The sequence below is a fragment of the Neovison vison genome, chromosome 13, assembly GCF_020171115.1.
Source record: "Neovison vison isolate M4711 chromosome 13, ASM_NN_V1, whole genome shotgun sequence".
NCBI classification, from domain to species: domain Eukaryota; kingdom Metazoa; phylum Chordata; class Mammalia; order Carnivora; family Mustelidae; genus Neogale; species Neogale vison.
The window spans coordinates 126,670,924-126,696,290 of record NC_058103.1 but is presented as its reverse complement, the minus strand read 5'-3'; the positions used below and the strand labels follow the sequence as shown (position 1 = coordinate 126,696,290).

The 25,367-nt window shown below is 38.5% G+C and overlaps 1 protein-coding gene across 2 annotated transcripts in view; it reads left to right on the top strand.

Annotated features, from left to right (window-relative positions):
• Positions 1-24,781, top strand: part of GABRB3 (gamma-aminobutyric acid type A receptor subunit beta3) — a 224,721-nt gene extending 199,940 nt beyond the window's left edge. For both annotated transcript variants that reach the window (XM_044230588.1, XM_044230587.1), the window contains exons 7-9: positions 5,198-5,350; positions 11,409-11,653; positions 20,154-24,781. In XM_044230588.1, coding sequence (XP_044086523.1) covers positions 5,198-5,350; positions 11,409-11,653; positions 20,154-20,495 — 740 coding nt within the window. In that variant the 3' untranslated portion in view covers positions 20,496-24,781. The remainder of the gene's footprint in view (positions 1-5,197; positions 5,351-11,408; positions 11,654-20,153) is intronic.
• Positions 24,782-25,367: the final 586 nt, after the last annotated feature.

The following is a 25,367-nucleotide window of genomic DNA, read 5'->3' as shown; positions in this document are numbered from 1 at the left end:
CTAGATCCTTTAGACACCCCCACTCTTTGCTCCATAGTCATGTGATACAACATTCTGGTTTTATTGTGGAGACTCAGAAGAAGAATCGTTGCCTATTGAAACAAACTGAAAACAATTTTTTGGAGCTCCAGTTCTGTTTTTTTCTTTCTTTCCTTCCTATTTCATATATTTCCTTCCCTTCGTGGGGTTTTTGAACATAAAATAATTAAGGGGACTCGTAATGGGAATAAGAGAATTACTAACTCTATTTTGAATTATAACATGAAAAAGTAGATTATAAATGAATGAGACAGCATGTTGAGAAAGACCGTGCTGACGAATACCCAAGAGCATCACTGAGAGTTACAAAGCTTCTCAATCAATGAAGGGAGAGCCCCTCACAGTGGCCACCTTAAAGAGGGAGAGGCACATGTGTATAGGTCAGCTCTGCCGCAGTTGCTAAAATAGTTTATTACTTTATGGACACATTTGAGTGGATCTCTCTCTCCACAAAGGTGACACAATACTCTGTCCACGTTTTTTATGAGTTCCTCAGCAATATTAATGCTTTAGAGAGCAATATTAATTTAGGCTAGATTAAATATCCAGAGCCTTGTTTTTGGCATAACTTTAGGTGCGTCTAGGGAGAAAAGGTTGAGATCAGCATCTTCGATAGATAATTTTGCCAAGGAATTGGAACAATGCACTTGTGTTCAGGGACTGTTCCTCTGTCTGTTGGCTCAGCACCTACTGGGAACCTGACCACATCTGCATTGGCACACAGTCTTTAGGGCTTCTGTGCCTTTCTATTGTAATTTTTAAGCTTCTATTGCTGTTTTGAAGGCTATATCTTGATGTAGCTGACTCACTACTTCTCAACTTTATTAACCACTAGCTATGATCATGTGGGGAATTATTCCATAGATACAGCATACATCATGGCTTTTGCCCCGCAGTGTAAGGACTTTGTCTAATAGAGCTATAAGAAGACTTCTGTGTGTTCTTGAGGATGCATATCAAATGGCAAAGGTCTTGGACTAGAACATGTCTCAACATCTCTGAGAATTCTTGTGTTTATTAATACTCTGAGGTCTCTTTCTCATGGCATATTGAAAGACTTTTCTTCATTTGGCCCAGTCTTGAATGCTTTCCTCCTTCCTTGCTTGAAAAAAAAAAAAATTATTCAACCAGGAATAGTATCTCACTTCAGATGCCATGAAACCTCTCTTGTATGACCAAATCTCATGCTCTTTAAATATTTTTGTGTCTCCACCATGGTTCCTATCTCTGTTTTACCAAGGTCAGTCTGTATGGGCCTAACTTGCATTAATTGGGGCTAGGTGAGAATGTAGACTCTCTTCTTTTTCATCTGTGTTGTCTATTCTATTCACCATTCCCAAGTCTAGAATTATGAAACTGGAATGGATAAGGCATATGGTGAATGCCTAAAAGTTGTTTTAATTTGAAGTGACATTTCAATTTCAATAAGTAGAATATATTTACTGAACAAATACATAAGAAAATGGTATGTTTCTTAATTTTCTAAATTCAGTATTATGAATTCTGTGTTATTCTAAGTTCTGTATATTATCTTGGCAAATTTTCAGAGATTCAGGTTTTTTTGAAATCAGATTAGTATTTCTTTCCTTGAGGTCTACAATGATCTTCTGAATGTTTGACTATGCATTCATGTCATTGGCCTCCATGTTATTGGGGACAAGAATTCCCAACAGCTTCATCATACTTCATTACTTAGGTATAGATATTTGCCTCTGATGGGAATTGTTTTCCTGAAAAGGGTATACTTTGGGAAATATCAAGAAAGTTGACTTGAAAATGAAAGTTGAGGAATATGGTAGATTAAATTTTTACTCAAAAAATATTTGCTGCTCTCCCCTGGGAGGGGACTAAACTGTTCTCCAATGACATAAAGATTACTGTAAGACAAGGAAATGTGAGGCCCATTGAGTGTAGCACTTCTCTCACAATATCCAGCAGTGCTCCAGATACAGAACTAAGCACATATGTAACAAAGGAAAAAAATCCTTGTTGTCTGCTACAGAGATCCGGGGATCTTTTTTTACTGCAACATAAGCCAACCTATCATAACGGATACGGAGACAATTGTTTAAGTATAGTGGCTATAGTGAGACATACCTGAAACAAGAGAAACAAATGACAAGTGATAAGTAAAGCATGAGATTGTCATGAAATTGCAAACTAAGAGCCAACACTGAAGTTACTTCAATAAAGATAATGAAGTTGCTATGACATTTCAAACTAAGATTCAATAAAGGTATCGAATGTTTTGAGTCTTACACTTGCTAGAAAGTCATGTAAATAAACTCAAGGCTTCTATTTTCATGCATATGAATGTATTTGTTGATAACCTATGATAGTTTAGAAATTTACATAAGCATCACAGTATGTGAAAAATACATCACTTCACGAACTCTGCCTTGGGGACTGTACAACTGATTAAGGAAGATCTTACCTTTCTAAATAGTAATAATTTTAATGAAAAAGAAAATGACTCAGGAAGGTAATGACTTTCATTTGGAGGAAAGAAGAAAGGACTCATGGAAGATACGGCATTTGACAAAGACTTTGGAGTGTGGAGAAGGAAGGGCATTTCATAAGGAGGGAAAAGTGTGTGTGAATCAGAAGGGGCAGGAAATATGGACAATTATTTTGAGGCAGTGAGCAGATTCTTTGGGCTAGAAAATCATCTGCTTCATGAAGAGATATAGTGGAAACTGAAGTTAATCTGGGAAACATTTTGGAGAAACTAAAATTCTCACATGCATGTTTGGACCTTCATAGAAAGCAGTGAACTATAGAAGATTTGGAGTATGGGTTGACAACAAGTTCCAGGCTGTGCTTCAGGAATGTGTGGATGGAGCTTAGGGCCAAGGATTTAGAGATGGGAAAGCCTACAATGAGGTTCTGAGCCAGCTCAATGGCACATTATGCCAATGATCCATATATACACTGTTTTATAACAATAATAGAATCTATCAAACCTGTGTCAATGGAAGCTTTATTCCATTGATGGAATTGGGAGGATTGGTAGGCTGTTTGTGGAATAAAAATCAATGTACATGTACACTTCATACTGAACACTGAAATAATTCCAACCTTAAAAGTAGGTTTGTGGTTAAGCTTCTATTGTGAACTTACCTAAGCCTTAACAACAAGTTTTTAAAATAACAAGGAAAAAAATGGAATGGATAAATTCTACATATAAAAAATTAAAGTATTTACATGTCCCCCACTCAAATCCATTATAAGTTTTAAAGCAAACAACTGAGAAAATGCTTGTAGACAAGGGCTACAAGCCCTTGATACACACAAGGGCTGGTATCAAAAGAACTTAAATGAATAAGTGAAAACAATAAGAGGAACAAAAAAAAAGAAAAAGAAATAAATAGTATAATCAGATTATTTATGAGCTTAAAAGCAGAAGAAAGACATTTAGGAAGTATGCAGTTAAAGAAAGTGATTGGAAAGGACAATTTTCCCCCAAAGAAATTAGCAAAAGTTATTTTTAAGAAATATTATGGAACATTGTAGTGTTTGCAAGGTGAAATAGACAGTTTTATAAAGTTCTTATAGTGGTATGTATACTGATATGATTCTTTGGCAAAGTAATTTGGCAATAAGTGTCAGAAGCCTAAACATTGGCCCAGCAAATCCTCTTTTGGCATATCCATCCTAAGGAAGTAAGTCCAAATACAGAAAAAGGACTCTACACAGGGATAATCTTAAGAATATTATTTATAGTTTTGTAAAAATGGAAATAACCTAAATTTGTAGCATTCAGGAAAATGTATTTATAAACTAGAGTACATATGTATATATTTGAAGCAAAATTTGGAAGATTTTTAAATTGTGTTTACAAATAATTTGAAATAAGTATGAAAATGTTTGTGCTCTGATGACAGTATGCAATATGCATTTGATCAGAGCGATGTAAGAAATTTTACAACCACACAAAAATGACTGGAGGAAACTTTACAAATCATCGGCCTTTAGGTGCTAAGTCTCTTTGATGACTTCTTTTCTCCTTTATATAATTCTGGCTGAAAATAGTTGATGTCAAAGTAGAAGCCTGGAGATAAAAGTCTTTCTCTTCGACATAGAATTAATAGTCATATGAGTAAATCAGGTATCTAAAGAAAAGAATATGGTGACAAAAACAGAAGACATGAAATGAAGTCTGGAAGATGCATATACTTGGGTGCAGGAGGAGAATAGGAGCTTGTCAACCTTGGAGTAGAAAGAGATCATGAGAAGCAAGGTACAGCAATCTCAGGAAAGGAGGACTATCCATCAGTGAGGATGGGAGGGAAAGAGGCAAGGAAGTTGATTAGAGAAGGTCATTGAGTTTTCACTGGTGGACCGGCAAGCAGCTTCATTAGAATTTAGATCAGGAGCTAGGAGGTTTGGTTCTGATAAAGTGGACAGGAGGAAATGGAACCTACCCTTGCTTTGTTCTAAGAAAAGCAAAATAAAACAGAGAAGACAAATATAAAACAAAATGCAGTACAATCAGTGGGCAATTTTCTGTGATGGTGGCGTTCCAAAAGTGTACTAAGTGGGACGCATACATCAGATTAGCACTAGAATTCACTTACAAGAAAGTGGGCATGGTGCTTCTCTGAGGCCCTCCTTAATGCCTTGTCTGTGGTCAGAGGAGAGCCTCTCAGTGTACACTGTTACCTTCTGTAAGACTGGACCTGCTTCTGTGACTCTCCAGCTCTCAGGGTAGCCCGGAGTTGTCTTTAGATGAGGATCAGTAATTCAGTATCTGTGTATGGTGTTGCTCTAGGTGGGTGGAGGGAACAACTGGTAAAAGCCATTTTTCCCAATAAAACCGTGAGCCAAATCTCCCCTATTTAAATGGAGAAGAGAATAGTCATTAATTAAATAATCAACAAGATACATGGCATGATTCTGTATTCTAAACTAAAAACCTCCCCAAAGTTTTCCCAGGGATAGTTCTCAGCTGAATGCTTGGCTTAAAAAGAATATTCTCATTATTCTCTTATAGACTAAAACAGACTTCCCTCCCAATTCTTCTATAGAAGCAAATTGCATGGGCCACCTCGTGGTTCATGGGCTTTTCAAATGCATGTTGTTGAATCATGGAGGTCAAAGCAAACTCTTTTGTTTGCCATGTCTTTTCTCCAGTGTAATCTTTGTCTGTTTACCGTAGGTGCCTATCCTCGGCTCTCACTGAGCTTTCGGTTGAAGAGAAACATTGGATACTTCATTCTCCAGACTTACATGCCCTCTATACTAATTACGATTCTCTCATGGGTGTCCTTCTGGATCAACTATGATGCATCTGCGGCTAGAGTTGCCCTTGGTATGTGCTATTTTTAAATGATATCTAAAATGTAAAGTAACCGTATCATTACAGTATTAAGGAAATTCAGAAGCTATAGTTCAACTACAATTTTTTGACATCATGACACCAGTCTTGCCCATACAGTCACTTTTTATCTTGAAACAATAATTTCATGCATGATTCCCTTGATGTGTTAATTTAATTATAAGGCTCAAATGTGAATTTTCATGCCCATGAAAGCGAAAATATGCTCACCGAATATTTGCATAATAAAACTATTTTGACACTAATTTTAAAGCAAGGATTAACATCTCTTGTTCAAAATTGTTCTATGGCCCAGAAAGAAGACTTGATTAATTGGACATTCATCTTTTTTAAGTCAGAAAAATAGTCAAATATTATAGCATGTAATTGGAATTACATAATTTAATGGGCATTTAAATATGTGATTAGTTTCTGAGTGATCCTCAAGGCTCTAGTGATCTGTAGTGGCCACTGGTCATTTGGCAACTGGGTTATTAGCTGATGTACAATATATTTTATATGTTCTAATAATATTTCTAATATTTTTAAATTATTAAAGGAAAGCTTATATTTTCAAAAACATTATTCTCTATTCAGCTAATTATTATGAAGCTGCATGGACAAAATAATTATTTAAATACATTTTAGAAAATATAGAGCTGAAGAGCAATTTTCCCTACATTCTTTCTCTCATAGGGTTGGGTTCAATTCCTGAAAGCAAAATTATCAAATAATATTTTAAAAATTGATGGAAAATAATTATCAAAGCATTTGCTGGTAAATTAGCTTACAGAGCACCATAAGAATTCAGGGTTCTAGTTATCCCTCTTTCTTCCTTGTTTTTTTTGTTTGTTTGTTTTTTTTTTTCATCTTTTTCCAGGACTTCCAATTGATTGACACTGTTTTCCCTAGGAAAATGTGTGCGCATGTGTGTATGTGGATGTCTGGTTTAGACTCACAGAGTTACAGTCAAGATTAGATTAACACATAGGAAATCAGGTAACTATTCCCAAAAGTGTTAGGTGAATAATAACCTAGTTTGAGAAGAAGAAAGTATCAGAAAACTAAAAGCGTTATATTATTATGTATTTTTAGTGAGTATGATAAGAAAAACATCCCTTAAGAAGATCTCCAGGATTTTTCAATGGCCTGCAGAGGTTTATCCTGTAGCAATAGTCCTTTCTGTAAGTTCCCACTCCTCTTTTTTTTTTTTTTTAATGCTACTAGATTACTCTTTGTTAAATTATTTTCTTTTCCTCTCACCTGGAAAAGTCAGATCTAAAATGTATTTGGAGGGACAGATCTAAATTTTGTAGATCTGTTAGCTTATACAACTTCAGAGTCTCTCTTTAGGAAAGAGAATATAAAATAGACAAACGTAAAATTACGGGATCCCACCCAAAGCCTGGATGGGGACTGTGCAAGTAGAAACCTCAAGCTAAAGCTTCTTGAGTTTCACATTGAATTGGCCTTGGAGAATTTGTCATTATTGAGATAATTAGGGAAATATAAGTACCAAAGAACTAATTATCTGGCATCAATAGGACTGAGGTATACTGAAAATGTGAATTTCTAAATTTTCTAGATATACATGTTCTATAGCTCCTTAATGGTAAGACACTGTCTTCCACAATATTAAATAATCTATTTGAAGTGAGCTGTTGTCAACCCAGCCTCATTACAGTAAGTGAAAGTAGATTCCACTTTTTCTAACAGAACAGCATTATGATTATAAACCTAAATCATCCTGTTACGGCTTTGCTAGGACAAAGGAATGGTCTGTGCAGAGCTGCTAAGGCTTCACCACTGGAGGAGTGCCAGGTTCTGACTGATGTCCCAAGTCTGGGAGGCGGATGCGAGTACAGAGGCAGAAGTGAATGGGCATTTGCCAATGTCAGGATGAACCCTGAGGCCTGGGGGTCTGGAAGGCAAGTGTGACCCTAGGGCCACAGCTTCTGAGCAGACTACAGTCCAACAGGTCCAGCGCTCAGGATAGGATCCCCAGCGTGCTCACTCCCTATGTCCCACCTTCTGCCTATGTAGAACAGGGTTTCTGAGCCTGGGTCTATAGGGATTGGGACATACCACAAGGTCACCTCTAATAATTTAAGGAAAGTATAGCATAGAGTCATGAACACTGAAGAACAACACAATAATCATTAAGTTGAAATTTGCCAAATACTCAGGTGCCAGGTTCTCTGCAAGGCCATTAATGGGGTTACCTTATCTGTTCTGCAGAACATCCATAGGACAATAAGCAATGTTATTGTTCCCATTTTACAGAGCAGGAAAATTAGGTACAGAGAAGTTACATAACTAGTACAAAGTCATATGAAATTAAGTGTCAGAAGAAAAATTTTAATCCTGTTAGTCTGACTCCACGGTTCTCCCCCCCAACCACTACAGGTGATTCCTATGGTATTAATAGATGGTACACACAGAGTCTTCTTGTCTGTTACATTGTAAAAAAGACAAGGATTAAAAAGAAAAAAAAAAGGAAGAACTATTATTAATTATTATTATTGCGGGATCCCTCAGAATCTTTTAAAATGCTAATGTGCTCTGTGCCTTTTCAAGAAGATATGGCCATGGTTTGGGGAACTTTAATTGGAGAAATCCTCCTCCCGCAGTTCCATTCCACCTGTCTTGTCTTGTACCTCACCTTTTAATTGTTTTGAGTGCTGTTACCAGCATCCTGAATGGCTGCACCATGATGAATGTACCTCATTTCTAAATGAGTCTTAGAGGTACAGATCCGTGCAGAGGGGTGTTCAACAAAGATATCCATGGAATGCCCTCTCTGGCTCAGGGATCTGTTGGACCTGCAGTTGTCTGGAGTTCTCTCTCTATTGAGAAGGGAAATGCTGGTCCTTTGTAAAACTGCGTTGCACTGCTGTTCTGTACACCTCAGAGTTTTATGCTTCTACTGATCAGGGGCTGACTTGCAGATCTGTTGAATTGCTAGTGTTATAAGTCATCAGGCTGCAAAGTAGGGAGTTGTATTTGGATGGGCTTCCTTCAGGCGCCTGGGTAACTCAGTCATTTGGCTCAGGTCATAATCCCAAAATCCTGGGATTGAGCCCCGCATTGGGTTCCCTGCTCCATGGGAAGCCTGCTTCTCCATTTCCCACTCCCCCTGCTTGTATTCTCTCTCTTCTCTCCCTGTGTCTCTCTGTCAAATAAATAAATAAAATCTAAAAAAAATAAAAAAATAAAAAAAGAACAACTGAATGGTCTTCCTCAAAACCCTGAAGTGAATAGTACTGGTCCTTTTAAAAGGGAAAATTTAAACTAAAATAGTTCACTCCACATTATTTTGATCACAAAGAAGAGAAATAAAATATCTTTTGATTAAATGATGCAAATTATATTTTTATTTCATAACTTTACAAATGCAGTTTTTCAAATATAATATTTTATTAGCATAATCTAAATGAGAAATAATTTGAGGCTAACAATTAGTAGAAGGACTGAACAGCTTGATCAGTGTACAAAGAACATGGAAAGCACCATTCAGTCATCTGTACTGCAGTTGGATAGGCTCCCTTAGAGAGCAGAATTTCAAAGCAAGGTTGTGGATGTGGGTCTTTTGCCAGAAAACCAGAAGCTCCTGAATAATTTCTCTTTCTTTAATGATAATAATAAATACCATTATTTGTTGTTACCTTTTGTTAACATATCACCAATGGTTTTCAGGCATCACATTTAAACTTCACAACAGCTGTAGACAATGGTGTGGACCCATCAACTCTCCGGCCATGCTGCTGGGAAGTGACAGAGCTAAGCTTTTGGCCTGGGCCCTGTGGCTGGACCATCCAAGTCTATGAATCATTATTGTCCACCACCACTCACAATATGTAGATAGAAAGCAAAATTATACAAAGAATTAATAAATTCACTGACCTTTTAAACTAAGAGCTAATGTGAGCCCAAACAGAGCACTCATCCCAAAACCATACTATTAAGAGACTCCTTGAGCCTGAGCTTAGGTGCCTGAGCCAGGTTGCTGTCCCATTTTCCTCAGGGCTGCTTTTCCCAGGCTGAGTGCCTGTGTGACGTGTGCTGGCTCTTCCTACCCCTGTGTTCTTTCAGCCCATTTCCCAGGACACCCACTGAAGCCTGTGTCATACATGTCCACTCAAAATAGTCAACTAGAGAGCCACGAGAGTCAACTGGAGAGAACCAAAGCATTTATGTTTTCCAAATATGTTTGGAAGGGAAAAAAGTTGTGACAGCAAAATTACAAAATTTTTGAATAATGGTGAAAACATCTAATTTTGTACAGTTTGCATGGTTTCACATTTATTTGTAAACTGTAATCATCCCATTGCCATTTTTCAAATTTTAAAAGTCCCCAGGTGCACATGAATGTGACTTTAAAGGGGAACCTTAAAATATTCTGACATATTCGATTTCCATATATTCCATAAGCTCTCATGGTTTGCAGTACACACAAAAATAGTTTCTCAGTGCCTCAATTCCTTCCTCTACTTTTCATAGCAGTTTAGATGTGGGTGGAAGGAAAGCATGTGCTAGTGACAGAAGACTGGGCTTTATTCCTTGCCCTCCAGATGGTCTGAGCAAATAGAGATCTGTGGTCTGGAGGTTGTCTCTGTGAGATACACAGTCTAAGGATGCTTACCTCCAACGATGGGATAGGAATCTGGAGGACATCAAACTAAGATGCTTTATAAATACAAACCCTCACTGGAGAGTTGGGTGGGATATGAGGCCTTAGAGAAGTGCCTTTGGTGGAATCATATGTAGAGGTAGTCTGAGCTCTGCCCTATATCTTGGGAACACTGACCTCTCTGTCCTGCACTATCCCCTGGCCTCAGTGATATCATATTTTTCAGGTTGCTGTGGCTGAGGGACCATGGCTAAAGCTCTCACTTTCAGAAGTCTCCTCTTTGAGGGAAGACCTGACATAGCAATGAGGAGGAAGTGTTTCTCTCCACTGGGTCCTAGAAGACACAGGGATAATTGCATTCAGTGCACCAGTTGAACAGATAGAAAGGAGATGACCCTTTGGAGTGGTCTTGCTTCCTTGAAACTTCTTATTTTAAGAGAGAGCAAGTCTGTTGTAATATTTACTATCCCACCAAGAAGTGAGCAATCCATATCTTTCCTGCATGTGTGACTTCACTCAGTTCATCAAACTCTAGTCATGTCACTGCCATGTCCCCTCCTCTCTGTGGCTTCAAATTATCCAATATGGGATATTTGTATTGAAAAAAAAAAGTTCATTGCTATGGTATAATTGCAAAATATGGTCCTTACATGTTTTTAGAGACTGGACTTAGCTCTGTTATGGAAACAGAAAGCATTCATATACTACTATCTAGAGAACTCAACATTATGACATTTTGACATTTAAAAAAAAGTTGGGGGGATCTAGTCTATTCCCCCAGAGTATGGCAAGATTCTATAGTTTGAATAAAATTGTTAGCCCTTAACTTCATCATGCATGTTATGAGAAGGAGGGAAAGGACTCTGTGAGATCATCTGTCCTTGGTAACTTCCCTGAAATTCTTCTTTCTTTTTGAACTCGGAACTGAATCATGTCCACTCTCAATTTTAAAAATCATTGCCTCATTCCCCTTTTTCATAGAGCACTGTGGTAAGAATTTTCTTTTGATGAGCAGACTCACTGAGGCCTCACTAATGGCAGTAGATGACCCTCTTCTTTGAGTCTTCATAGATTCATTCTTCTTGGAAGCTTCTCATCCAGACACACTGTATTTTATATTAATTTCTGGGATCGTTTTCATTTCTTCCAACTTTCTTAAAAAGCACATTCTCTTCATTTTCTCTGTTCTCTCTCTGCGCCAGGTGCCATGGAATGGTGCCCCACAGGGAACAGAGATGTCAGCTTCCTGACGTGAGCTGTGACCTGCTGCCCATACATGTTTCAGGCTCTGTTGCCTTCCGATCTAATAATATTCAGTCTACTATCTCCAACTATTTAGAGCTGTTTGAGAAAATATAAAAGTGAAACGTGAGGAATGGAGCTGCAAAGCTGCAGCCTCTCACCCTTCTGTTTCTTTTGTAGGGATCACGACTGTGCTGACGATGACAACCATCAACACACACCTTCGCGAGACATTGCCCAAAATCCCCTACGTCAAAGCCATTGACATGTACCTCATGGGCTGCTTTGTCTTTGTGTTTCTGGCCCTTCTGGAGTATGCCTTTGTCAACTACATTTTCTTTGGAAGAGGCCCACAAAGGCAGAAGAAGCTTGCAGAAAAGACAGCCAAAGCAAAGAATGACCGTTCCAAGAGTGAAAGCAACCGGGTAGGCCCTCCACCAGCCTGACCACTCACCCTCATGCCTTTCACAGTCTCTCCCTGCCCCCTACCATGCATCAGTCGCCGCAGTTACTTACCTGATCTTTAAGTGGGAGTTTTTGGTCATAATCTACAATGTGGCCTCCTGAAAGTCACCAAGTTTTAGATAAAACCAAAATTAGTGCAGAAACTGGAGAAGCCACAAGCTTCCAGTTTCCTCTGAGAAGAATAGAACATGTGAATACCATGTGAGATGCTAGCTCTGAACTTGACAGGCAAAATGTTCCAAAATGTTGCAATATTCTTTTAGTGATAAAATTACAAATGATATTGTCCAGCATGCCGCTGTGCTTTTTGAGAGGGCAGACCCCTCTCTCATCTACCCACTATCTGGCATAGTCCCCTAGTGCAAGGTCCTTAGTGTGAGGGAGGAGCAGTGCTCTGTTCAAGGGCTCTTGGCAGGTGTGTTCAGAAAAGTCAGAGCCTGGCCCAGTCAGATAATAGTAGCCAAGGACTGTGCATTGTTTTAGGAAGCCCTTGGGCTGTACACTCCAAAAGAGACCATAAATTAGGTTCACCCCCTCCAGCCTAGCATCCTTATATCCTTCTGGTTACAAAGTAGTTTTGCAATTTCATGTCATTTCATTTTTTAAGTGAAAACAATATGTCATTGGAATTATAAACAGTACTTTAATGAAAGCACATTATAGTTTCTATGTATTTTTTTTCTTTATCATTTTACCTCTTGCACCCCATCAAGTTATCAAAAATGTATTTCTCCCTGTGTACATGCTGTAGTTGCTCCTACATGTCTTTATGACTTAATTCTTCTTGCTAAACTTACTCATTTCTCAAGCTTGTGGTCTTTCCATGCTTTTTCCCATGCTCTTAGTGCATGTCATGGGTCTGTTCCTTAGAGGAATGCAGAAGCTCCTTTAGAGCATTCACTGTGTCCGTAGACCACTGGTGGCCCAGAATAGGTTCACAAATACTCATGAATGAATGCAGGCAGTTAAATAAATGTAAATGGCTCCCATCCTTTCAGCAAAACATAAGTAGAGTTGGTCAGAGAAACCCAGGATCTGTGAGAAAAATCAGGCTTCCACAGGCAAAATTATCCTGAACTTCTTACTGGAAAATATACTTAGTAGCATACTGTTATGTTGCTAAATAAGTCTGCATCCTACTATGAATACACAGTATGCTTTGGTCATGCTGTTTCCAAGGAAACTGGAATTCATCACATCATTATTGTTTCTATCACACCGATATACAGACACACATACACATACAATGCTGTTTTTCCAAAGTCCCTCATAATTTAAACAGATTATAAATTTGTTTCCTTTCTTCTAAATGAGATGGTTTAGACTACCAAATTATTGTGGTACCTTGAGTGTGAAGCTTAAAATTTAAAGCAAAAACAGAAACACCTCTAACATGCACAGAGAAAAGTAGCAGAATGTGAAAAATATTTTACATCAGATATTATATGGTAAATGAGATGCAGAGAAAAATTATATTTTATTCCCAAGGCCATTTTTATTGTTTTCCTAAAAATTTGTTTCTGTGTTTTCCCAGCAGCTTTGTTAAAGCCTTTATATGTTCATATTTGAAAAATCTGTAACTGTAGATCAGCTGCTAAGGTCTGAAATTTGATATACAAACTTATAGATAATAGTTTTAAACTCATATTTGATATTCTTAAAAATAAGGATTAAAAATTATTGCTGACCCACATCTAAGACTTTAATGATAATTTTCAGATGGAAGTGAAACCCCCCCAAAAGCTTATATCATGTAATGTAGATGAGTTAAGGGAAAGTGAGAAAATAATCACAAACTTCCTGCAAAAAATAAATGGCACTATGCACCTGACCAACACCTTCAGGAATTTGTAATTATAATTACTCATTCATTCACTTTCAGTGATATCTTTCAGGGTTGTTTGTTAGAGTGTCCATCAACAGTCTCAGAAGTCCATCTGTGTTATAGATGGGAGCCCTGGCCCTCAGAGGGCTGCACTTGTCCTTGGACTGAAAGAGGACACTAGACTGACCACAGGGATTTGCACAGCCATTTTCTTCCTGAGGTCATATTTCCTGTCCCATACGGGATGTCAGGGTCGTTCCCTTGGGGGCTCTGCAGGCCACCAAGAGGGATCTGTGCCACCAATGACTGTCTTTGGGATGATGGTGTTATTGACCTTACTATAAAACCTTAGGTAGATTTTCCTTATATTCAGTGGTTGTATGCAATTTTAACTAAGTGGTTGATTCATGAATGCTCAAACTGTCCTCGTATTCACTTAGTTTATCCTCAGACCAGTGGTACAATGTAAATCACGCCCTTAATTTATGTGTGCATAACCTCTTTGCTTTCCTGAATTGTTTCTATATTCAAGAGTTAGTCTTTGATTGTGATGCATGTATTATGGTTACTAGCCTTTGATATTTTTCAAGTTGACCAATTGGCATTGGAATTTCATGAAGTGTCAGAAAGTCATAATTCCTTCCAACGTATCAGAGCTGCAGACTTGACATCATTCCTCTTACTAAAAAATAAGATCAGCTAGAGAATGAGTATCAATAAGGTGCTAATCTGGTGAGAGATTCTAAAAAAAAAATGAAAACCCCTTTGTGATATAGAGATAACAAACATCTGCATGAGATGTTTCCTACCTTTGCATATTTGTGCCTGCCCAGGTTATAGAACAGGAAGAAAACCAATATTAAACTCATTGATTCTGATTACAGTAGATATGAGACAGACTCTTCAAAATATGAAGTATTCATATTTAATATTTAGAGTATTTAAGAGATGCAAGTCATCATCTTCCATCCTCTACAGGGCATTTCAGTCTTGTGTTTCACCAACTCCACTTCCATCTGTTTTAAGATTTAAATTTTAGCTGATAGAAAAAGATTAGCATCTTTTGGGGACATATTTGTTTAAAATGTTTAGTTTCTAAGATTTAACACATTTTAATAACTCCTTTAATTCCCTTGGGGGAAAAAATCTTCTCATAATGTTGTTGGAGATTTTCTACACATTGCTTCACTTTTAAATGAAAACTATGTAAATGTAAAACTATAAGTCAAAAGCATCCAAACTAATTTGCACTAAGCTCTTATTATCCAATATATGTTCAAGTTTCTTTTAAGATTATTGTTTTGTTTCCATTACAAGTGTTCACCCACTCTGAAGTAGAAATCGTGGAAAATAGTGTTGGTGCTTGAGACCTACCTCACACAAGCTGTGTCCCGAAACAGCTGCAAGGTAGCCATAAATGTCCAAAGCACCCAAGAGCACTCTGTTTCTGTCAATTATTAATTATATTGGGTTCACTAGAGTCAAGGGCATACACTTAGATCTTGCCCTCATGAAGTCCTTTCCCAATTGCACAGCACAGGCCATAAGGGACTTGAGAAGACAGGATATTGATTCAAACAAATTTGTCATTAAGTCTTGAAAAACCAACTCAGCATTCAGTTGACCTTACTTCTTGTGTTTTTTCTGTTCTTCCTGCGTGCTTCCCAAAACCACCGTGTACATTATCATCTCTTTGCCTTGAATTCTCTCTTTCCAGAATCCCTTTCTTCTTCATCCCCAGCTTAGCCTCCTTCAAGACCTCAGCCAGATGCTCTTCTCCATGACATGCCCTGGATATTTTTTTCCTACTACTTTTCCATTCTGCCTCTGTCACTCCCTTCTTCAAGTAGTTGGTTTTGTCTCTGTTCTCCTAACTTCCACAGCACAAGCTCTACACTTAGGAAATGGCATGTTACATTTCACACGGCCACCATGCTCTCTCTGCTAAATAGCATTTGATTCTTGGCATCTACCAGAATATGCACACCATGGCTCAGATATGATAAATGGTCATGGAATGTGTGTCCATGAATGAACCATCATGGACTCATGATGCTGAATGAGTCCATGGTATTCATCATCAGAACACAATGTTCTGTTGATATGGTGTGTTTTTTCACTTTTCTAATGGGAAGAGAAGGGACAGTTCTCAAACACAACTTTTTAAAGCCAGTTGAAGCTAAATCATTAGAACCATTGACATTGATCAGAATTAGTCTCTCATAAAATATTCCTCGCCCTTTAAAAAGAGACTTCTCCCCATTTAGTATTTCATTCTACAAAGTCATTATAATCTCCTAGATTTTGATAAAGGGAGCTTTTTATATGGCATTGTTTATAACTAAAAAAAAGAGATTATATTGCTGGCCTGTATTTAAAAATGTGTTTAAGTTTCATTATGAAGTATTTTTTTTTTAATATGCTTGTTGATTACTTGAAACTCTCACCTGTTAGACCCCTTAAGAGTAAGGATCTTTTCTTATTCACCTGTTAAGGTCTCTCACCTCACACAGGGCATGGTATGAAGAAGATATATAGTAGTTTTTTACATGAAAAATCCCAAGAGTCTGGACCTCTTGTGTGCATGTCTCCAGTGAGGTATCCACCTTCCTAAGTAGACCACTGGGCTTTTTGTCTCATGGTTTTGTTGTATTTGAAATATTACATAAAATGGAGAGAACGTTTTTTAGAGTTAATTGGTGTTTTCTTTTTTTTTCTGCCTTTAGTAAAATAATTTCAGTCCTCTGAGGTTCAAATTAATATAATAAATCATTTATCATTATTGGAAAGTATAAATTTCACATGACAAAAAAAAGCAAGCAAGTGTCTTCCACCTTTGGTTATTTTCTGATTCAACTTTAGATAAATTTTGTTTTAAATATATCAGCTTACTATTTTAAGAAGTCTATTTAAAATATTGGTCAGTTAAATAAGGTCTAATGGAGCCAATTTGATAAGTGATCTCAGTTTGTAAAATCTCTATAAGTGATAAGTTAATATATTTCTTGTCATAATTCAAAAACATATTTTGTAGGGTATCACACCTACTCACTGCAGTACTAAAATACACTGATTGACTCTCTATCAAGGAAAAGATGTCTGAGTGAGCGGACAGCTCATTCACCATCCTGTTCTCTCCTGTGTGGCATAAAGCATGGTAGAGGGTACTGAAGAGAGAGAAGAGACTACTAAGAGGCTTCTCTCCTCTAGAACACTGGTTTTAATTTTCCTTTGTATAAAGGCCAGCTCAGCTGACCCCATGGCGCTCTCCTCTCTGCTGTCTTAGCAGCTAGCTACATCCATAGCTTTCAAAGCGGGTTCAAATCACCGCTTCCTTAGGGAGAGTGACTACTTCCACAGAGGACATGCTTGTCCTGTGCCCACTCCTTTGTTGACTTTTCCTTTGTTGCCCCTCCCTTTCAGCCACACCTTAATGTGTGTCTCAGACTCTTCCACAGCCTCTTCTTATAGTGAGGGGCTATCTCCGAAACCACTGGAGGTTTCAATGACTTTTTTTTTTTCTTTTTTTGGAAAGGGTTTTAACCATTTCAGGGCAAGATAACAAAAAGAACAGACATGGAACACATGTTCCAAATTCTTACAAAGGTCTAACATTCCTGGTACTTTTTAGATACAAGCCCCCTTCGAATTTTTCCCTCTACTGGATTAAAAAACAAAAGCAAAAAGCAGAACTCTAATGCTTCTGACAAAACTGTCAATGCTCTGTCCCTACCCCCAAGAATGGGTCTCCATGAAGGGCCTTCTCCCTATTATCTGGGTGTTTTCTTGGTCCATTTGCATTTCCCAGCACCCGCAGGCTGGCTGTCCTCCATTCTAAGGAGACCATAGGTCTTCAGGGCCCCTCTCCACTATGGCGCTGCTGGCCCTACAGTTCAGAGGCAGCATCATGGAGGAGAGCCCAGTACAGCCCAGGCTCATGTGTGCCTGCTGCTGCTACCCCTCCCCTTGGACCCTTCATGGGTGGTATGAGTGTTTCTGCAGAGAGCTCAGGAAAGGCCAAAAGGCCAAGTGGGAGCAGGACGGCAGGCAACTCTCTCTCCACCCCTCTCTTCACTGAGAAGAGACAGAAGAGAGTGGTGATTGTGGAGCACCACTGCTGTGTGGACACAGCACATGCTAGGAGTGCTGGGATTTGCTGCAGTGACTGGAGGGGAGCCTTGCTCAAAGCCTCTTGGCATTTCTCCTTTAGACTGCGCTAAAGGAAACAGAAGGAGGGCGGTGCACTCCAACAGGAGTTACTACTCCCTCCTCTCAGAAGCATCTCTACTCTGCAGTTTCTGTTGTACTTCAGAAGAACGTCACTTTTCTACCTAGAAATCACTTTTGCTTTTTACTACTTGGAACATAAAGTTGAAATTCTTTGATGCAATATACAGAAACCCCTACTGGCTTAACTCTGATGTGCATTCCTGTCCATCAGGGGGAGTATTTTCTTATTATAAAATGTTAGAAGATGGTATTGACAGTGATAAGAATGACTACCATCCCATCAACTGTGAGCTTAGCATGTGCCAGGACCCATTCTCTCCAAAGTCCCACTCAGCTGGTTTGCCTTTCTCAAAACACTTCTGTCATTTTTCAGGCGTTTGCTTGTGATGGTTTTTTTCTGCTTTTTGCTGGAAAATGTCTACTCATTCTTTGAGGCCCAACTCAAATGCATTTCTCCTCTGAAATCTTCCCTCTCTCCTCTATGGTAGTTTTGATTGCTGTCACAGGAAATTACCACAAATGTAGCCATTTTAAAAAAGCACCCAGTTCTGTTGGTCAGAAGTCCAGTGCAGTGGGGCTTAGCTGGGCTCTCTGCGGAGAGTCTCAGGACACTGACAACGGGCTGTGTTCCCTTCCAGAGGCTCTGGGGATAGATCTGTCTCCAGACTGATTCAGGTTGTTGACCACAGTTTTTTCTGATTGTAGGACCGAGATCCCTGCTGCCTTCTGGCCATCAGCCAGGAGCCAGTCTTTGCTCCTGGAGGCTGCCCCCTTTCTTCCTACGATTTATCTGCACTGCCCTCTATCAGTAGAAAATCCATTGTTTTTCACTGCAAATCCCTGGTCTCTCTGGTCTCTCCTTCTGCCACCTCTCTCTCTCTCTCATGCTCCCAGCTGAAGAATACCCTATACTCTTGAGGGCTTGTGTGATTAGATTAGGCCTATATGAATAATCCAGGCTAATCTCCCTATTGTAAGGCTTATAAGGTTAAATATGTTTACAGTGTCCCTTTTGCCCATAAAGAACATACTCACAGATCTGCGGAGTAAGGGGGACATCCTGATGACCACACCTCTCCTTTCCCAAGCATGACTGAATGGTACTCCAAATCATGTGTTAGACATCTCAGAGTCAGTGTTGGTGCCTTTGTGCCTGAGCCTGAGTGGCCCCTAGAGGTTTGCAGCCCTTCCTGTGTCTGGGCTACTTGGTGTCTGAAAGTCACCCCACCTGTGGTCTTGGTACTGCTCGGAAGTCTGCATAGGCACCTGCCTCTTCTGAGTTGGGAATCGTCTCTCCATGCCTCACCTCCTTCATATCTAGCACAATGCCTTTAATGAAAGTAAAAAGTATACAGAAGATGGGAATGTGCAAATTAATATGTACTAATACATTATTGCTCCACACAATAATTAATTTTGTGAAAGTTCCATGGAAGAAACCAAAGACGCTTAATCTATTTCTAGAAGAAAAGGTAGGGCTTACACAGACAGAGATAGGACAAGGAAGATGGCCCTCTAGCAAAGGAATGAAGACAACTGGGGGAACATAAAGCATGCTGGAGAGCTGTGAGACCGAGGGGACTATGGAATGGGCCACGTTCCCCTGAGACGGATTGGCATTGCTCAGAGAGGGGATTACAGACCCTTTAGAAAGTACCCCATTGAGGACCCCTAGCCTCAGGTATGCTCTGTGGAAATTTCATGGCAGACCAACAAATAAACAAATGGACCATTGACGACATCATGAAAAGTCTGAAGCTTTATTTGGCACAGAATAAAATGTTTAAGTTTGGCTCCAATATGAGCGGGGTTGGGGGGCGGGGGCAGGGCTTTAGTCTATCATAAATATAACTCTTAACAAAGAGGCCTCCTTCCTGGACCAGGATTAGGTAAGGAGATCATAGGAGTCTGTCAAAGTCATCAGGAGTGTCCCATTCATCATAGGAATATTTGCTTGTTTCTCCACGGTAATGTGAGTATTTTTGTGTAGTCAGAAAAGGGGACAAGCTGACTTCTAAAGAAGATTGAGAAAGTATAGTTTCCACCCAGTGTCCAGTTATGAAAAATGGTGAAGACACCTAAGTTAACATCTTAAAAAGAGTTTTGTACTTTTTGACTTTAGTAAGAATTTGTATCCATAATAGGAAATTTCAATTTAAAAAGCCCCCTTTATTTAATCTAATCTCCTATGTGAGAATTTTTAAATCAAGGAAATAAAATCTCTTAACTGAAATTAAGCCTTCAAAATGATGTTTTCCATGAAAACAGTGCTGGGTTTGACAGATGTGCAATTTCTCATAATGTATGTGACATGATTGCATGGTGTAAGTCTTACTGGGTTTGTATATGAAAATTAGATTTACTGGCATGCTAGCTGTCTAACGATGTGTATTTTCTTCAATTAGGTGGATGCTCATGGAAGTATCCTGTTAACATCGCTGGAGGTTCACAATGAAATGAATGAGGTCACGGGCGGTGTTGGTGATACCAGGAATTCAGCAAGACCCTTTGACAACTCAGGAATCCAGTACAGGAAACAGAGCATGCCTAGGGAAGGGCATGGGCGACACATGGGGGACAGAAGCATCCCGCACAAGAAGACCCATCTACGGAGGAGGTCTTCACAGCTCAAAATTAAAATCCCTGATCTAACCGATGTGAATGCCATAGACAGATGGTCCAGGATCGTGTTTCCATTCACTTTTTCTCTTTTCAACTTAGTTTACTGGCTGTACTATGTTAACTGAGTGACTGTACTTGATTTTTCAAAGACTTCATTTAACACTGAGTGAAATATTACTCTGCCTGTCAAGTTTTTATACCTGTACACACACACAGACACACACACGCAGACACACATATATACATACGCAATTGTATATATATGTGAACTTTCTCAGCATATATATAAAATACACGTGTATATGAGGATGTATGTGTTTATGTTTATACACACGGGTATGAGTACCCACGTGTATGCTGAACAAATACACATACATATATACATTTTGCAGCTATGGACAATTTAACACAGGATGCATATTAAAGAAAGTCATAGTTTTTTCTTTTTTAATTGAAAGGGACAAGCATCGTCTAAATATTATGCCTTGAGAATGAGGGCGTGAAACACAATATCATCCCAAAATGTGTCTTTTATTATCATAAGTTAGATGTTTTAGTTTAAAAATCAGAAAGAAACTCTTAGTTAAACTTCGAAAACTCATACAGTGATATTGCTAGGTTAAAATGAGTCACACACTTCATATCCTTTCTGTTTACTAAGTGAAGGCTTTTCAGCTCTTTTGGTGATGGGGTTTACTTTCATCGGGCATACTTTTTCTATACTGGTTTAGTGGATGAAGTGAGCCACGGGTGTGTGCTCACCTGTTGTCTTAAACACAGATAGATCCCAAGCTGATGTCTGAATGCCCATCTTTTGAAAACCCATCGGAAATGGATGGCATCTTATTGTAAGTACTCTGATGTACAGTGTATTCTTTTGTTTACTTGGAGTGGATCCAGCTTACCTGTCATGCAGGAACACAGTGGCATGTTTTGGCAATGTTTAGTTGACATTTCAATCACTGAAAATGTGCTCCACATCTCGTATGGATTTCTAGGCCTGATATCTAACAGAAAGCATAGACGTCTCAGGTTATTTGTTACTCTAAGGTAAAACCATCTAGGATGATTTTCCCCCTTGTCTTTATGTTATCAATCACTCTTATAACATTGTATGTTAATAGAAAATATATTTGCATAATATGCATATATATGTATATTTACCAAAATTTCCTTTCTTAATGCTTGCTATCATGGCAGCATGCGATGTCATATTTTCCTTTATGTGATGTAACTACTTCTGTTACCTAGAATTAAGATTGAGGCTTAAAACACTTCTACTGTTCAATTTCAGAAACCATGAAACATCTTCATACCTTTATTTCTGTATCTGACATATTTCATAAGCACATCGAACTACTCCTAGTCTAACTAGGGTGCTGCAGGAACATGACCAGTACACACCACGCATCACCCAGTGACCCATGACCATTCTCTTGAGGCAAAGGAGAGCAACCTGACAACAAACACAGTCACTTTTGGTTCCTTCTGATCCACAGCCTCATCAGTATTTGGACTTTTTAAAGCTCGTAGAAACAAGACAAGGTGCACCGGTTTCATAGACGCAACCTTAACTTACTATTTAGATGAGATCTTTCTAAAGAAAAAAAAAGATGATATATTTTTTGTAAACAATCTTTCTATCACAGGCCTCCATAAACTGAAATGACTACAGTTGTGCAAACAGATGTCACAGTTAAATTAAGCATTTGGAGGGGAAAAAAAAAGCGAAATATTCAGGAAAGAACTGCTAAATTAATACTTTATCCCAACATGCCACATATGCCTCACCCTCTTTGTTCCGTCCTAAACCAATGACCAAAATCTCGTCCAGTACTCTATTAGCTGGCACCAGTTTTCTCTGGGTAGATAGAGGCACCACGTTCCCTGAGTATGCATGTGGTGTGGGCTATCACCGTAAGCTGACCACTACTTGATTTTTCTTTGGTTGCCATGACAACCTTTAATTTGTAGGAGTCTGTCACAGTTCAAGACCCAATGTCAGGTAAAATATAACCCACAACATCTCATGCTAGAAGCAATGCCCAGTTTTATACCCTTTCCCCTCCTTCATTCCGAGCTTTCTTCAACATCTTCTTCCACCTGCTCCTCTCTGGTTTTATTTTTTATCTGGAGATTAGCCAGTGATTTCTTGGTCTTGGGCTTTTCTCTGATATATTTTTTTAAATTTTTTCCATGGGTAACAATGAGGGATCCTAAAAGTTAAAGAGATTGGGGAAAACCTTGTAAGTGGCCTTATCATTGTTAACATGTTAAAGAAAAAAAAAAGACGTTTGTGAAGACCTTATCCCTTTCAATACTTCAGGTATATTTTTCTGTATCCAGTGATTCAAGGAGTGAGCTCCACATGCAGAAGAGGGACCCCAAAATGCAAATGAACATGGACAAAACTGTCAGTGACCGATTTAAGTGTACAATTTATACTTTTCAGAACTGTGACATTAATTCTTTCTGGGAGAAAAATGATTCAAAACACTTTTTAATGCATAGTTCAGGTACCCAACTATCAAAGGCAGAGACCCCATGGGGCTCAGAAGAGCTGCAGTCTACTTACCAAGGTTTTCTGGATATAAATTTGCATGGTATAGTCATAATAGCTTTTGAGCTTTTTATATGCATTTGGCACCAAGACTGGGATCCACAACTTTGTAGACACTGCGATGAAGTTAACATAATAGCTATACTATAAATAGTGTTTGTAACTACACACATACATACACACACACACATACAAATACATACGTATATTCTGTAAAAAAAAAAACTTTTTAAGATTCTTGGGTATGTGTTTGCTTTACTCCATTTCAGAAGAAAATTACTTTTCTTCTAATAAAATTATTTTATAGCTTCTCCATTTTTAAAAGTTGTGAGAACTATTGAGAAGCAGAACTCTGTGCTGACAGAAGGGAGTTGAATTTGGTTCTCTGTTCTGTTACAATGACCTCTCATTACTCCACAGTAGTTACTGGAGCCAGTGAGCGAGCCGTACTGATGAATTTTGAACCCAGACCTCTGACACTAATGTGAGGTGGTTTTTACCCACGTCCAGACATCTTGAGTAAGAAAAGAAAAATTGAATTTGGAATATAATGATATTTCTTTCTCAACAACTGAACATAATAAAAAGTTAATTTTCTATGTAGTCCTGTCTTTCCAAAATGCTTCACAGGGGCTCAAATGTACAGAAGAATCTTGCTCTGACAGTTGGTTATTACCCATATTCAGATATACTTGAGACAACTCAAGAGCCCTACTACATAAATCCTTACAGAGAAAGACTGATAAGAGTTGAGTAATCTTTTAAACAAATGTTCTTCTTGTTCACCGACCCCAGGACTGTAGAGGGGTTTCACTGTCTATACCATGAGACATTCATTTCCCCCTGAATCATAAATGAAGTAGAAAGTATGTCATGATAATATTCCTGTTAGGTTTGAAGATTACATGTACATCTGCAGTATCATGTGTTTTTAATGCCAGCACCCAGAATTTTTGACATATTCAGTCATTCAGATTAAAGGCACTTTTCCCCTGTGCATCTTTGGAATGAACATTTTCACCTAGGAGCTATCTCAGACAAGATGTCACACACGTTTGGGACTGGTTTTAAGGGGACAGGCACGTTGCGGCTGTAGGTGTTCATTTTCAGCAACTAGTAGATAACCCCATTGATGTTAGTCCCACAGTGGTGTGTTTGATTAAAGAGAACATGTCTAACTTTGAATCTCCTGGCTTGAAATTATGAACCATCTCATAATTCTTACTTAATGCTCCACCTGAAAACAAGTCTAAATTTCTGGCCATTTCTATGTAAGCAAAACTGAACAATGGGTGAATTGTTTGTTACTCATGGAATTGACTCTGGCTCTCATCTTATGTGAGCCATCAGTCAGAGTAACAATGAATCGCGGGGCAAAGAGCTGCCCAGGTGGATTAAATTTTCCCAGGACACTAGCTAGTGTGCCTTGGATCGATTACCTCTTCTATTGATTTGAAAGGTGCCATGTTTTCCGAAATACCCAATTCCCAACACCTGGGTAAATAGTGACCTCCCAGAGAGTGGCTCACACAACATGCCTCTCCCTAGGATGAGCCCCATAAACACGTTTTATCATTCTTGTCTCATATTTCTACTTCACAAGTCAGTGAATGTGTTCAAGGTAAGTACAGGATTATTCTAGTAGGAATAGGCGATTGCTGTCATGACCAATTCCCATGTTGATTTCATTTCATTGTAAAGATAAATTAAAACCCAATTTTGCTTAAGCACATTGATGTAATTTTTTGGTATTATTTGACATGAAAAACAGCAAAATTGAGTGATAGATACAATATGAAACTTGTTGATGAATGAATTCAAATTTATTAAAAAAGAACTAACTGACTTAAATACAATGACTGATTTTTTTTTTTCTTCCTTGGCTATCTTTTGGTGAAATGGTGTGCCTATTTTAATTCCAGGTATTTTTAGATGCACATGCCCATTTAGGTTACTTGGAAAGTCAAAGGAAATAAGCTCAAAGCTGACTGCATGTGAGGACAACTGAACCATGACATTTCTTTAAAAATCATGATTTATTCTGAACTTCAAAAGACCCCTAGAGCCACAGAGATCCAGCTTGTCTGTGTCTTCAAATAAGTGTTTAAGGAGAGAAATATTTTTATATGAAAGACCAAGGGAAAGACCTACCAATAATCTCTGGCACAGGTGGTATTGGTCCTTACTTTTTAGTTTTTTAGTACTAAAGGCAGTTTCCCCTGTTTCCTTTCCAGTGAGAAAGTAACAAGCAATGTCTATGAATGAATGAATGAATGAATGAATGAATTCAGATCCCCACACACCTCAAGCCAGATAGGACTTTTATTGAGAAATATATCTGTAGGCTCTCAGAAAAGCTGCTGGCTCACCTGCAAATACCTTAAAAGGAAAATCCCCGCTGTGGTTGTTAATCTTATAAAATGTCCTCAGGCATTTA